This window comes from Polypterus senegalus, chromosome 3 (genome assembly GCF_016835505.1).
Source record: "Polypterus senegalus isolate Bchr_013 chromosome 3, ASM1683550v1, whole genome shotgun sequence".
Classification (NCBI taxonomy): Eukaryota; Metazoa; Chordata; class Cladistia; order Polypteriformes; family Polypteridae; genus Polypterus; species Polypterus senegalus.
In genome coordinates, this window is record NC_053156.1 from 260,769,190 (window position 1) to 260,781,565 (window position 12,376).

Genomic DNA, 12,376 nt, shown 5'->3' on the forward strand with positions numbered 1-12,376 from the left:
CGCTTTCTGAACATTTGTAATGTTTCTGTTTTCAAGGGGCTATTTATTCTCCTGTGCGGAATTTGTACAGAAAAAAAGGTATGTACTCCATGTTGAAAATAGTGCTTAACTTTCTAGTTAGTGGTGGTCTTCTGTTCTTCCAGAGGATGCAGTGTGCTAGTTGGACCAAATTATAGTAACTTATTGTGCTACAAAAACTCAAAATACTTATAACTAAAGAATGCCCCCAACATCTCTCCATACTCACAATGATGTCAAAAAAAAGTGTACACGTTAAAAATGGTGAGGAATAAACATACAGTTCAATGCAACTGTGGAAAACTAAGTCTAATGAAACCTTACCAAAAAGGGATGTTTCACTGTTGTGAGATCTTCATGTATTACAAAGCAGCCCCCCTCTCAACTCCCTTCTGGTTGCATATTTCTAAGCAGTTCCTGGCCTATCTTCCTTCCCACCAGATTTTGCCACTCTTCTCCACCAAACTCAATTACCCTCTGCACATGGATGTACTTTAAACTCCTGGGTTTACATCCTAATGATAGTCCAGAATTCTTTTGAAGAGCAGAGCTTTACAGGCGTCTGAGTGGAACTCATTCTACCAGCTTGAGCCCTGCTTGTTCCTAAAGGGGTCATGCCTCCAGTGTCAGTGTTGTGTCACTTGCGCAGCCTGGTCTCCTGTATCCTTTCAGGGGCCATATTATGTGTTACATACCTGAATGAGTTGATCTAGCCTTCCACCAGTCTTCCTTTACTGCCCCTACTTCTGTTTTCAGGGTACTTCTCAATAAGACATGATGTATCGCTCCCTTAGGTTCCTCATCTAAGTCTACCGGCATGCAATTTGATTTTGCCACTTAATCCTGTTGTACCTTTTGTTTTCTTTTACCTAATCTTAGGTTAGAGAAACCTTGCTAAAACTTGTGAACTCTATGGTAAGTTCCACAGATTTTTTTACATGTTAAGCAAAAATTCTGAATAGTTTATGGCTGATATATACTCAATACATGACATTCTTTCTTTCTTTTCTTCATGAATCAGTATGCTCAGACAACAACATCGGAAAGTACAACTAATTTAAAAGCAACCTCGTCTTTTTCGGATAAGTGACCTCAATTGAACAGGTTTGCTTTTATTTTTGTATTCATAGGTTTATATGTATACTGTACAGTATATTGTTAATATGTGGAGAGAGAAAGGGAGACAGAGAGAAATGAACGGTAGCATTCAAAAACTATCTGTCTCTCCTTCATTTTATTGTCCTCTGACCTGCCGGCCATGTTGGGCACAATGACATTTCAGGTTTGAGTCCCTTTTATGTATTATATATACTGTAATAGTACATATTGTTTCATATGCCATTTTCAAAGGCCAAAGCCGTTTCTGTTTCTGTTCACATCTAAGACAGCAATCTTCTAACTGGTAATGTCAGCACTGCTCTGTCAGATCACAACTTTCACTGATTCCTCTACTAGCTGTAAAATATAGATTCAATGCAACATTTTTAACAAATTACCATTTTTATTTCCAGTTTAAAACAAATCAAGAAGAATTCATTTTAATAAACAAAGATTCTGTTTCAGACCACTCAGTTATATAGAAGGCAATCAAGGCATTTGTTAAACAAATAACACAATTTTTTTTGCCTCTAATGTTAAACAAACAAAATGTAAAAATATTTCTGCATTTGAATGTAAATTGGCAGCTTTGGAACAATCACACCCACTAGTGCATGACATAGTCTTGATTTATAAATCTCAGTATTTAAAAATAGATTGAACTTTTTACTGAGGAATCAAGACTAAGACTAGACTAGAACAAAAATGTGTTCAGCATCAACAGATCTTGGATATATCTGGCATTACGTTTTCAGAAATTGGAGTCATTTGCTACAATTCTTTTAATTAAAAAAAATGTAACATCATGCCCCAAACAAATAAACTCTGAATTTTGGCCCTATTATTATAAATCATTTAACTCAGATAAAGTTTCAACCCATGCAGAAATTGTTTTTATCTAACCTTGATATCCCTAGCATATTAAAACAGGAGGCCTCCTTCCTGGATGCCCCAATTTCTCTTAAGGAGTTACAGTGCCGAGCACTGCATTGTTTCAGATTTTAAGTTAATCCATCTAAAAGTATCCATGGAGACAATAATAATTAAGAATCAATTTCTAAATGTATCTGCAGGTGGAGGCAGCTGATGTAGAAAATTCTTTTATATATTAGTGGTATATATATATATATATATATATATATATATATATATATATATATATATATATATATATATATATTAGTGGTTTATATATAGATATGCATATATTTTATTTATATATATATATATATATATATATATATACATATGCATACATATATATATTAGTGGTTTATATATAGATATGCATATATATATACTAATAAAAGGCAAAGCCCTCACTCACTCACTGACTCACTCACTCATCACTAATTCTCCAACTTCCCGTGTAGGTAGAAGGCTGAAATTTGGCAGGATCATTCCTTACAGCTGACTTACAAAAGTTGGACAGGTTTCATTTCGAAATTCTACGCGTAATGGTCATAACTGGAACCTATTTTCGTACATATACTGTAATAGACTGCAGCTCGATGGCCGTGGGAGCCAGAGTTGTGTCCCTCATCGTCACACCTCCCACGTAATTGAGTGCCTGCCCATATAAGGCCGTCTATCAGCAGCAATCCAATAGAAACACTGCCGCTAAATATTCACGGGTGAAGGGCTGTGCTTATGCAGATGAAGATTAAATGGTCAGGGTGGTGTTTGGCAAAAACTCAGCGAAACTGTGAGAGAAACTTTTAAGTGCCGGGTCTTAGCTAACACTAGCAAAAAACCCGCGCTTCGCAACAGAGAAGTATTGTGTTAAAGAAGTAATGAAAAAGAAAAGGAAACATTTTAATAATAACGTAACATGATTGACAATGTAATTGTGTTGTCATTGTCATGAGTGTTGCTGGCATATATATATACATACACACACATATAAACATATATATATACACACATACACATATACTGTATATAGATACATATATACATATATATATATATACACATACATATATACACATATATATACACATATATACACACAGACACACACACACACATATATATACATATATATGCATATACACACATATATATATTGTCACAAAAGCCATGATGAGACAAAGCAAGGTTTGGGGTAGTCACCCGTATAATTTGGTTTCCTGGCTGCAAAGCGTTCTTTACAAATGATAGCACTGCTGTGCACAAAACCGAGTCCAATACAGAACTGAGGGAAAACTAGGGAAAAGGAGGAGCTTTTAAAGGGGAAGACAGGAAGTGAGATCATAGGGGTCGGGCTCATTGAGGTCCTCAGCCATTGGCTCGAGCCCGGACGTGACATCACAGGGGCCGGAGCCGGCAAGGTCTCCTTCGATAGGCTCGGTCCTGAAAGTGACGTCAGAAGAGCCAGGTGGAATCTCCCGGGAATGGCCTGCAGGCAAGGAAGAAAAAGAGTCAGTGCACTCTGCCACATCCTGGTATGTCTCAAAACTGTCCTTACCCGAGCCCTTTAGCTGCCTCCCATGTGCACGACAAGGCCCCCCCCTCAGCCCAGACCCGTCGGGTCGGGCGACCCTAACCGAGAGGTCGTGAATCCGAGAAAGAGCATCAGCGTTGGCATGGAGAGCACCTCGGCGATGAACAAGCGAGAACTTATATGGCTGTAGGTCAAGAAACCACCGGGTGACCCGTGGATTTGACTCCTTGTGCAGGGCCATCCACTATAGAGGTGCATGGTCCGTGACAAGAGTGAATTCCCGGCCCAACAGGTAGTACCTAAGCTGAGTAATCGCCCATTTAATCGCCAAAGCCTCCCTCTCCACCGCTGCATAGCTGGTCTCCCGGTCCAACAGTTTCCAGCTCAGGAACATGATGGGGTGTTCCACACCATCGACACTTTGGCTCAGCATGGCGCCCAGGCCTGTGTCTAAAGCGTCCGTCTGGAGGATGAAAGGCAAAGAAAAGTTAGGTGCCATCAAAACAGGTGCGGACGTAAGGGCCTGCTTTAAGTCACCAAATGCAGCGCCTGTCTTCTCAGTCCATACGACAATGGTCGGGGCCCTCTTCTTTGTTAAATCAGTCAAGGGCGCCGCTCTCTCCGAGAACCGGGTACAAACCGGCGGTAGTACCCGCTAACCGAAAGGCTTGGACCTGCCGCTTGGTTCGTGGACGGGCCATTTCAAAATGGCATCAATTTTGGAGCACTGTGGCCTTACGGTACCTTGACCTACCAAGTAGACTAAATATTTGGCCTCACTTAATCCAAAGAAGCATTTCTTGGGATTAATCTGGAGCCCGACCTCACCAAGTGTCCGCAATACCGCTCAGACATGCTGTAGGTGTTCCCTCCATGTGCTGGAATAGATGACCACATTATCCAGGTAGGCAGCACTGTATAAGTTATGAGGCCGGAGCACTTTGTCCACCAGACGCTGGAAGGTTGCTGGAGCCCCGTGTAACCCAAATGGAAGGACACGATACTGCCAGTGTCCACTAGGGGTACTAAACGTGTTTTTTTTCCTTCGCGGAGTCCATTAAAGGAACCTGCCAATACCCTTTTGTCATGTCAAGTGTGGTCAAATATTGAGCCTGTCCAAGCCTCTCGAGGAGGTCGTCCACTCGTGGCATTGGATAGGCATCAAATTGGGAGACTTGATTAAGCCGACGGAAGTCATTGCAGAACCTCCAACTCCCATCAGGCTTACCGACGAGCACAATGGGGCTGGACCAGGGACTATAACTTTCCTCAATCACAGCTAGTTCCAGCATGCGCTTGATCTAAAGCTCCACTTCAGCCCTTTTGCCTCGGGAAGACGATACGGACATTCTCGGACAATAACCCCGGGCTCTGTCACAATGTTGTGCTCAACCAGAGAGGTCCTTCCGGGGTTCTCACTGACTACCTCCCGAACGGCCTGGATAACTGTTTCCAGCTCCTATCGTTGTCTGGGACTTAAGTCCGTACCGAAGTTAAGGCTGTGTGTGTGAGCGAAGAGTGAGCGGGGCTGGCCAGAGGAGGGATCGGGATCCCTGTCCTTCCACAGTTTCAGCAGGTTCACATGATAAACCCGCTCCTTTGGCCGACGATTGGGTTGACTCGCCAAACAGTCGACCAGTCCCTTCCTCTCCTTAACTTTGTAAGGGCCTTGCCAATGGACAAGCAACTTAGAGTGGAAGGTAGGCACTAGGACCATGACCCGATCTCCCGTGTGGAACTCCCGCAGAGACATGCCGCGGTTGGAGTAACGGGCCTGTGCTGCTTGAGCCTCTTCCATGTGACTTTTAAGGAGAGGCCGAATCTTTCCAAATCTATCGTGTAACTGCGTGATATACTCTAATATGTTTGTAGAGGGAAGAGCCTCTTCTTCCCACCCTTCCTTTAGAATGTCTAATATGCCACGAGGTTGTCGTCCATATAATAATTCAACAGGGGAAAACCCCGTGGAGGCTTGTGGGACTTCCTGATAGGCAAAAAGGACGGGAGGGGGACGGGGGACGGGAGGAGCTGATCCCAGTTCCTTCCATCCTTGCTGACCACCTTACACAGCATTTGTTTGAGAGTCTGATTAAACCTCTCCACTAATCTGTCGGTTTGAGGATGATACACCGCGGTCTTTAAATGCTTTATTTTCAGTAACTTGGCAGTCTCCTTGAACATCTCCGAGGTGAAGGGGGTTCCCTGGTACGTCAAGACTTCCTTGGGGATCCCCACGCGCGCAAAGACCCCTAGTAATTCCCGTGCGATGGCTTTAGAGGTAGCTGAGCGCAACGGAACAGCTTCGGAATATTTAGTAGTGTAATCCACGAGGACTAAAATATACTTGTTTGCTCGGGCTGAGGGCTCCAGGGATCCAACCAAGTCGACCCAGATTCTGCGGAAAGGAACATCAATCAGGGGAATAGGAACGAGAGGAGCACGGTCCCTCCTAGGAATTTGTCGCAATTGACACTCCGGGCAAAAAGTGCAAAAGCGACGAACCTCCTCATTTATTCCCGGCCAGTAGAAGCCGAGCTTGATCCGCTCCAGAGTTTCTCGGTGCCCAGATGGCCACCTAGGAGGTGGGCGTGTGCTAGCTCACAGACCTGCCGCCGGAAGGTCCGTGGGATAGCAGCAGCCTTGTCTCCCGCCCGTCATGCTCCGCTACACGATAAAGAAGGTCATTCTCCAACACAAAGTGAGGACCCTGTGGCATCGGCTGATTAGTGCGCTGGCCGTTGACTAGGACCACTGCATTTTTTGCAAACTTAAGGGAGTCATCATTCCACTGCTCCCTTTTAAAAGAAGCCGGCGTCTCTCTAAATTGAAACCGTAAAAGGGAGAGAGGGACAGGAGCGACCTCAAGGGGCGTGGCTTCTTCCGTCCGTCTCGGCGCTGGAGGATGACGTATCTGTACGCGACGGTCCGGGAGTTGCCCGTCACTCAAGGGGCCTGCTTCGTCTCTCTCTGCTGGCTGATTACACGGCGTGGAAGCAGCTTGAGATGGCTAATTCCCATCTGTAACTAGGCCCAAGTTAACTCCAGGAGTGGTATGTGTCTTGCCGCTTTTAATTTTAGACCAGTCCCGCCCTAGTATCACCGGGTGTGGAGGATCGGGAAGGACTGCTACGGTTAATTTCTGAACTGACCCTCCGTAGCTGATGACACAACAGGCGGACCTGTACCAACGGATTTCTCCGTGGACACAGGTTATACTGGTCTTAAAGTTTAAATATTGTCGTGGCAGCACAAATCGGCGGGCAACAATGGTAATGTTGCTGCCAGAATCAAATAAAGCCTTTGTTTTATACCCATTTACGATCACCATTCCCGTGTGTGGGACCGCTAACGGGTTAGTCAGAGCGCACCAACCCCCTCTCCCCCTCCACCTGCATTCCACCTCGCTTCCAAGAGGGTTGTGCGCCCGCGAGTCCAGGGACGCCGGCACAAGCTCCAGGCAGTACGGGAGGGTGCTAGTTCTTGGCTGGCCGCAATAACTGAATTTCCGCCATAGGGACAGTAGGGACACCATATTTATTTAATTATTTAACGTGTATTTGGACGTTTTTAAACCCTCCCTGTACTGTTTACAACCCACTCTTTACTCTATTAATAACAGGGACAACTGTTAAGCAATATGAAATCGGTAGATAAGTTTACAGTTACTGTATAACGAAGTAAACGTGGCTATATACAGTATGACGTGATGATGGTGATGAATATGCTGTGCAGGAAAAATGATGACGATGAAGGTGATGATGACTTTTACTGCGCAGCTGATGACTGTATTTTACATCTCTTCAGACGGTGGTGCCATTTCCTGGGGCACCTCTTCCACGGTTTCCGAAGGTGTATCCATAGTAGTAGTAGGAACTGGCTCTTTTTTGCGAGGCTGCAAAAACATTGTGATCGGCAGTTGCTGCCGCTGCTTCTTTTTCCGGTCGAAGAGCAGCTTGTAGGAGGTCATGACGTCATCGACCTTGTTGCAAAATTGGACCGATCAAACCATATCGTCATCCCATTCCTGTGACCGCTCTTGCAGATCCTTGCAGATATAACGCACTTAGTCACCGAACTTGTTTTGTTGTTCTTAGACTAGGAAATACTACTACTATATTTAAAAACCCACAAAGTCGTGAATCCGCGAAAAGTGAACCGCGAAGTAGCGAGGGATTACTGTATGTGTGTATATATGTAGATATGTGTATCTATACTAATAAAAGGCAAAGCCCTCACTGACTCACTCACTGACTCACTCACTCACTGACTCACTTATCACTAATTCTCCAACTTCCTGTGTAGGTAGAAGGCAGGCTCATTCCTTACAGCTTACTTACAAAAGTTAAGCAGGTTTCATTTGGAAATTCTACACATAACGGTCATAACGGTCGATAACGGTGGACAACGTCCGCCATGTTGAACTTTCTTATTTATGGCCCCATCTTCATGAAATTTGGTAGGCGGCTTCCCTGTGCTAACCAAAACCGATGTACGTACTTATTTCGGTGGTATGACGCCATTGTCGGCCGCCATATTGAATTTTCCAACGTCACCAATTTTCAAACTTCCCGTGTAGGTAGAAGGCTGACCCCATCTTCATGAAATTTGGTAGGTGGCTTCCCGGCGCTAGCCAAAACCGATGTACGTACTTATTTCAGTGGTATGACGCCATTGTCGGCCGCCATATTGAATTTTACACACCTCACTAATTCTCCAACTTCCCGTGTAGGTATAAGGCTGAAATTTGGCAGGCCCATTCCTTACAGCTTACTTACAAAAGTTAAGCAGGTTTCATTTCGAAATTCTACGCATAACGGTCATAGCGGTCAACAACGTCCGCCATATTGAACTTTCTTATTCATAGCCCCATCTTCACAAAATTTGGTAGGCGGCTTCCCTGCGCTAACCAAAACTGATGTACGTACTTATTTCAGTGGTATGACGCCATTATCGGCCGCCATATTGAATTTTCCAAACGTCACTAATTCTCCAACTTCCCGTGTAGGTAGAAGGATGAAATTTGGCAGGCCCATTCCTTACAGCTTATTTACAACAATTAAGCAGGTTTCATTTGGAAATTCTATGCGTAACGGTCATAACGGTCAACAACGTCCGCCATGTTAACTTTCTTATTTACGGCCCCATCTTCACGAAATTTGGTAGGTGGCTTCCCTTAGCTAACCGAAACCAATGTATGCACTTATTTCGGTGGTATGACACCACTGTCAGCCGCCATATTGAATTTTCCAACATCACTAATTCTCCAACTTCCCGTATAGGTAGAAGGCTGAAATTTGCAAGGCTCATTCCTTACAGCTTACTTACAAAAGTTAAGCAGGTTTCATTTCAAAATTCTATGCGTAATGGTCATAACGGTCAACAACGTCCGCCATGTTGAACTTTCTTATTTATGGCCCCATCTTCTCGAAATTTGGTAGGTGGCTTCCCTGCACTAACTCAAACCAATGTACGTACTTATTTCGGTGGTATGATGCCACTGTCGGCCACCATATTGAACTTTTCAACAGTCTTTGTTACTTATGGGCCCATCTTCAAGAAATTCTATCGATCAAAGAACTGTCACTTACCGAGTGGTTTCCATGCCCGGAGATACCATCTACCTTTTCCATCTTCTTTGTTACATATTGCATAGCCATATCAGGCTCACTCTTGATACCGGAGGAACATTGTGTCTTATGTATTGAATGACTGGGACAGGTTCAAGGTGTGGACTGATGACGGTACAGGAGATAATTATACTACACAGGAGCACTAGAAGAGTGAAATGCTTAAGCCCTTCACCTATGGTTCTGCATGTGAGTTGATGGCTACCGCTGAATTGTTCGGTTGTCGCTTTCAAGTGTACCGAAATGGCCAAATATTTTACACCTTTCGACAACCGCCAATGCCTCTTAAACATCTTAGATTCACAGGTGACAATTTCAGTAGTGGACACTTTGATGTTTATGAATGTTTAAACTCTCAAAAGCTGGATGTGATTTTATCGATGAAACTGGTTGTGTGCTTACAACGCTTGACAGATGCCGAATGTCACTTCAACACAACAAATCCTGCAAATACTGTCGTAATTGAAACAAACCATGAAACTCAAACTGATTATGACAACAGCAATCCAAGCTATGAGATTTGAGACAAGATTACTGCTCACATGGCCAACTGTAAGTTGCATGCTCAAGAGTAAGCTCAGCGCACAGCTTGGTCATGTTACAACCGGAGGGCCGAACTGACAACGTGGCACGCAAAGAGATCCTTAACAAATAATTTTTGGCATATTTTCCTTCAGTTTAAAAAGGTTTAACTTTCTTCTTAATAAAAATTTTAGTGCAGTACTTCGCGGCTGCGAAGCGCGGGTATTTTGCTAGTATATATATATATATATATATATATATATATTGTGAACGCTGGCCCCGGCACAGACAGACGGACAACATGTTTTCACCCATCACACCGTTTATTTACACTATATACAATATTTACAATGTCCAAAGTCACGTGCACTCACACCCCAGTGCCTCTGCACCGATTTCCCCAAAGTCCAGGGCCCACAGTCTTTGTGCCTTCCTAGCCGCCTCCCGTCCTCTCTCTCCAGTTCAGTCCTGCTACCTCCCGACATCCACCCGGGGATGGCCTCTCTGCGGTCCGGCGGCGGTTTCTGGGGCAAACGCTCCCGCTGGGTTGTGCACGGGCCGCTCCCGCGGCCAGTGTGTGGGGTCCTCTGCTGCGCCGGGCCGTTCACAGAAATTTTTGTTTTTAACGCATGTCCCCGCCTTGCACCAGGCGGAGCATCCTGCCGACTACGCCACTGTCGACTGGAGGGAGGCGGCCCCTTTTATATACGCCCGGATGGGCTCCAGGTGCTTTCTGAGGAGCCTCCGTCGACACACCCCCCGTGTGGCGGAAGCATTAACTGTGTAGGCGGAAGTCCTCCAGGTGTTCCAGGTCCTCTTCCTCCCAGCACTTCCTGGTGTGGCGGAAGTGCTGGGCTCCAGGTTTCTTCAGGCACTGGGGCACCGCCTGGCGGTGGCCACGGGCCCCTACAGGGCTGGGCTTCCAAGCCCTCTACCCGTGCCCCCAATACAACCAGGGCGGTTGCCCCTCACGGTCTGGAGGAGGCACAAGCCCTCCTCCGGTCCTCCTGGGCGTCCCGGCTGGGCTCCAACCCCAGCCGCCTGTGACAATATATATATATATGTATATATGTATATGTGGATGTATGTGTATATATATATATGTATATACGTTTGTGTGTATATATGTGTATATGTATATATGTACTATAGATATGTATGTATATGTATATATATGGTTATATATGTGCGTGTGTGTATATATATATATATATGACAACACAATTACATTACAATCATATTAAGTTATTTTCAAAACGTTTCCTTTTCTTTTTCATTACATCTTTAACACACTACTTCTCCGCTGCAAAGCGCAGGTATTTTGCTAGTATATATAGTGTATATATATATATATATATATATATATATAGGAAAATATAGGATATATAGGAAAAAAAGATAGGTTCATAAATATATACATTGGTTCAGATATATATATATAGGTCCGGAAACATTGGTTTTAATATATATATATTGGTTTAAATAGATTGGTTTAGATATACAGTATACATCTTTTCAGATACTACCGTTCATATACTGTATATACATTGATTGGGATTTACGGGCAGGCACAACGTGGCCACCCATGTTTAGCATGTCCCTTTCGCTTCATCATTGCTTCACCCCTGTTGTAATTATTGTGCATACTTTATACAAGTAGCATATGCCTATCTGTCTCGTTTTGTTTCGTAAGCCCTCTTGGTTGGGGGTCCTCGATTTCAAAGCACTTATTTTCCTTTCATTATTTAAAACATTTGCATAGATACCCGCCTCCTCGCCCCGCTCCAGCTCAATGCACCCGCCTCACTTGCTCCCTCTTGTCCCTCCCATGACAGATTCTTCTCAAAAGCTGAGTTACCAGGAAGCATTGATAGCAACCACAGTACCTCCCATTTTTTCACTTTAACAGACGCTGGTTTATCATTGCCCATTAGCCGCCCGGTGACTTCTGTTATTCCGTATTGGCAGCATTTCATTAAAGGGCTTAGTCCTGTTTGCTGAAAGGATGTTATGGAGGGAAAACACTGAAGTAGCGCTGTTTCTTCTTAATGTTCATCAGTGATCAGAATATTCCTGCTTCACAAATAACTGATGTTTGTTTTTATTGTAAAACTGAGAAAACCACACGCACTTAAACACACGCACACAACACAAACACTCAAACTCAAAAATTGTGGGTCACACACACTACTGATTAAGTGTTTCTGTCACGGGCGATCATTTTTTTCACCCAATAATACTTTAGTTCGTCAAAGTTAGAAAGCAGCGCAGTGATTTCTATTATTCCTTATTGGCAGCGTTTCATTTAAAGATGATACACGTCAACAAGGCGAAAGAGTCTCTTATTTTGACAGGACGATCTTTTTTTAGGATTAAGCATTTTTGATTGACTTACAAAAGAAAATAGTTATTACTTACCCTCTTTGCTTCAAATTGGCTTTTTAAAAAACCTTTTTGGTATAACTTATTTATGACAGTATAAAATAAAAAAGTAGTTTTCAAAATTATAATGCGCGTATCTAACAGGAAGAGGTGGTGGTAGGAGTAAGTTTGCTGACTCGCAGTTAAATGATCATTGGTTTGTGTCTGGGGGGCTTCCTTTCTGTTATTTTATTTATTTATTTTTACAAATTGCTTTGAGTAGTAAGAAAGGTGCTATAAAAAT

The 12,376-nt window shown here is 43.7% G+C and overlaps 1 protein-coding gene across 2 annotated transcripts in view; it reads left to right on the plus strand.

The window, feature by feature from the left end:
* Positions 1-12,376, plus strand: part of LOC120526090 (adhesion G protein-coupled receptor F5-like) — a 97,947-nt gene that overhangs the window by 66,132 nt on the left and 19,439 nt on the right. For both annotated transcript variants that reach the window (XM_039748987.1, XM_039748986.1), the window contains 3 exons: positions 37-78; positions 898-933; positions 1,040-1,122. In XM_039748987.1, coding sequence (XP_039604921.1) covers positions 37-78; positions 898-933; positions 1,040-1,108 — 147 coding nt within the window. In that variant the 3' untranslated portion in view covers positions 1,109-1,122. The remainder of the gene's footprint in view (positions 1-36; positions 79-897; positions 934-1,039; positions 1,123-12,376) is intronic.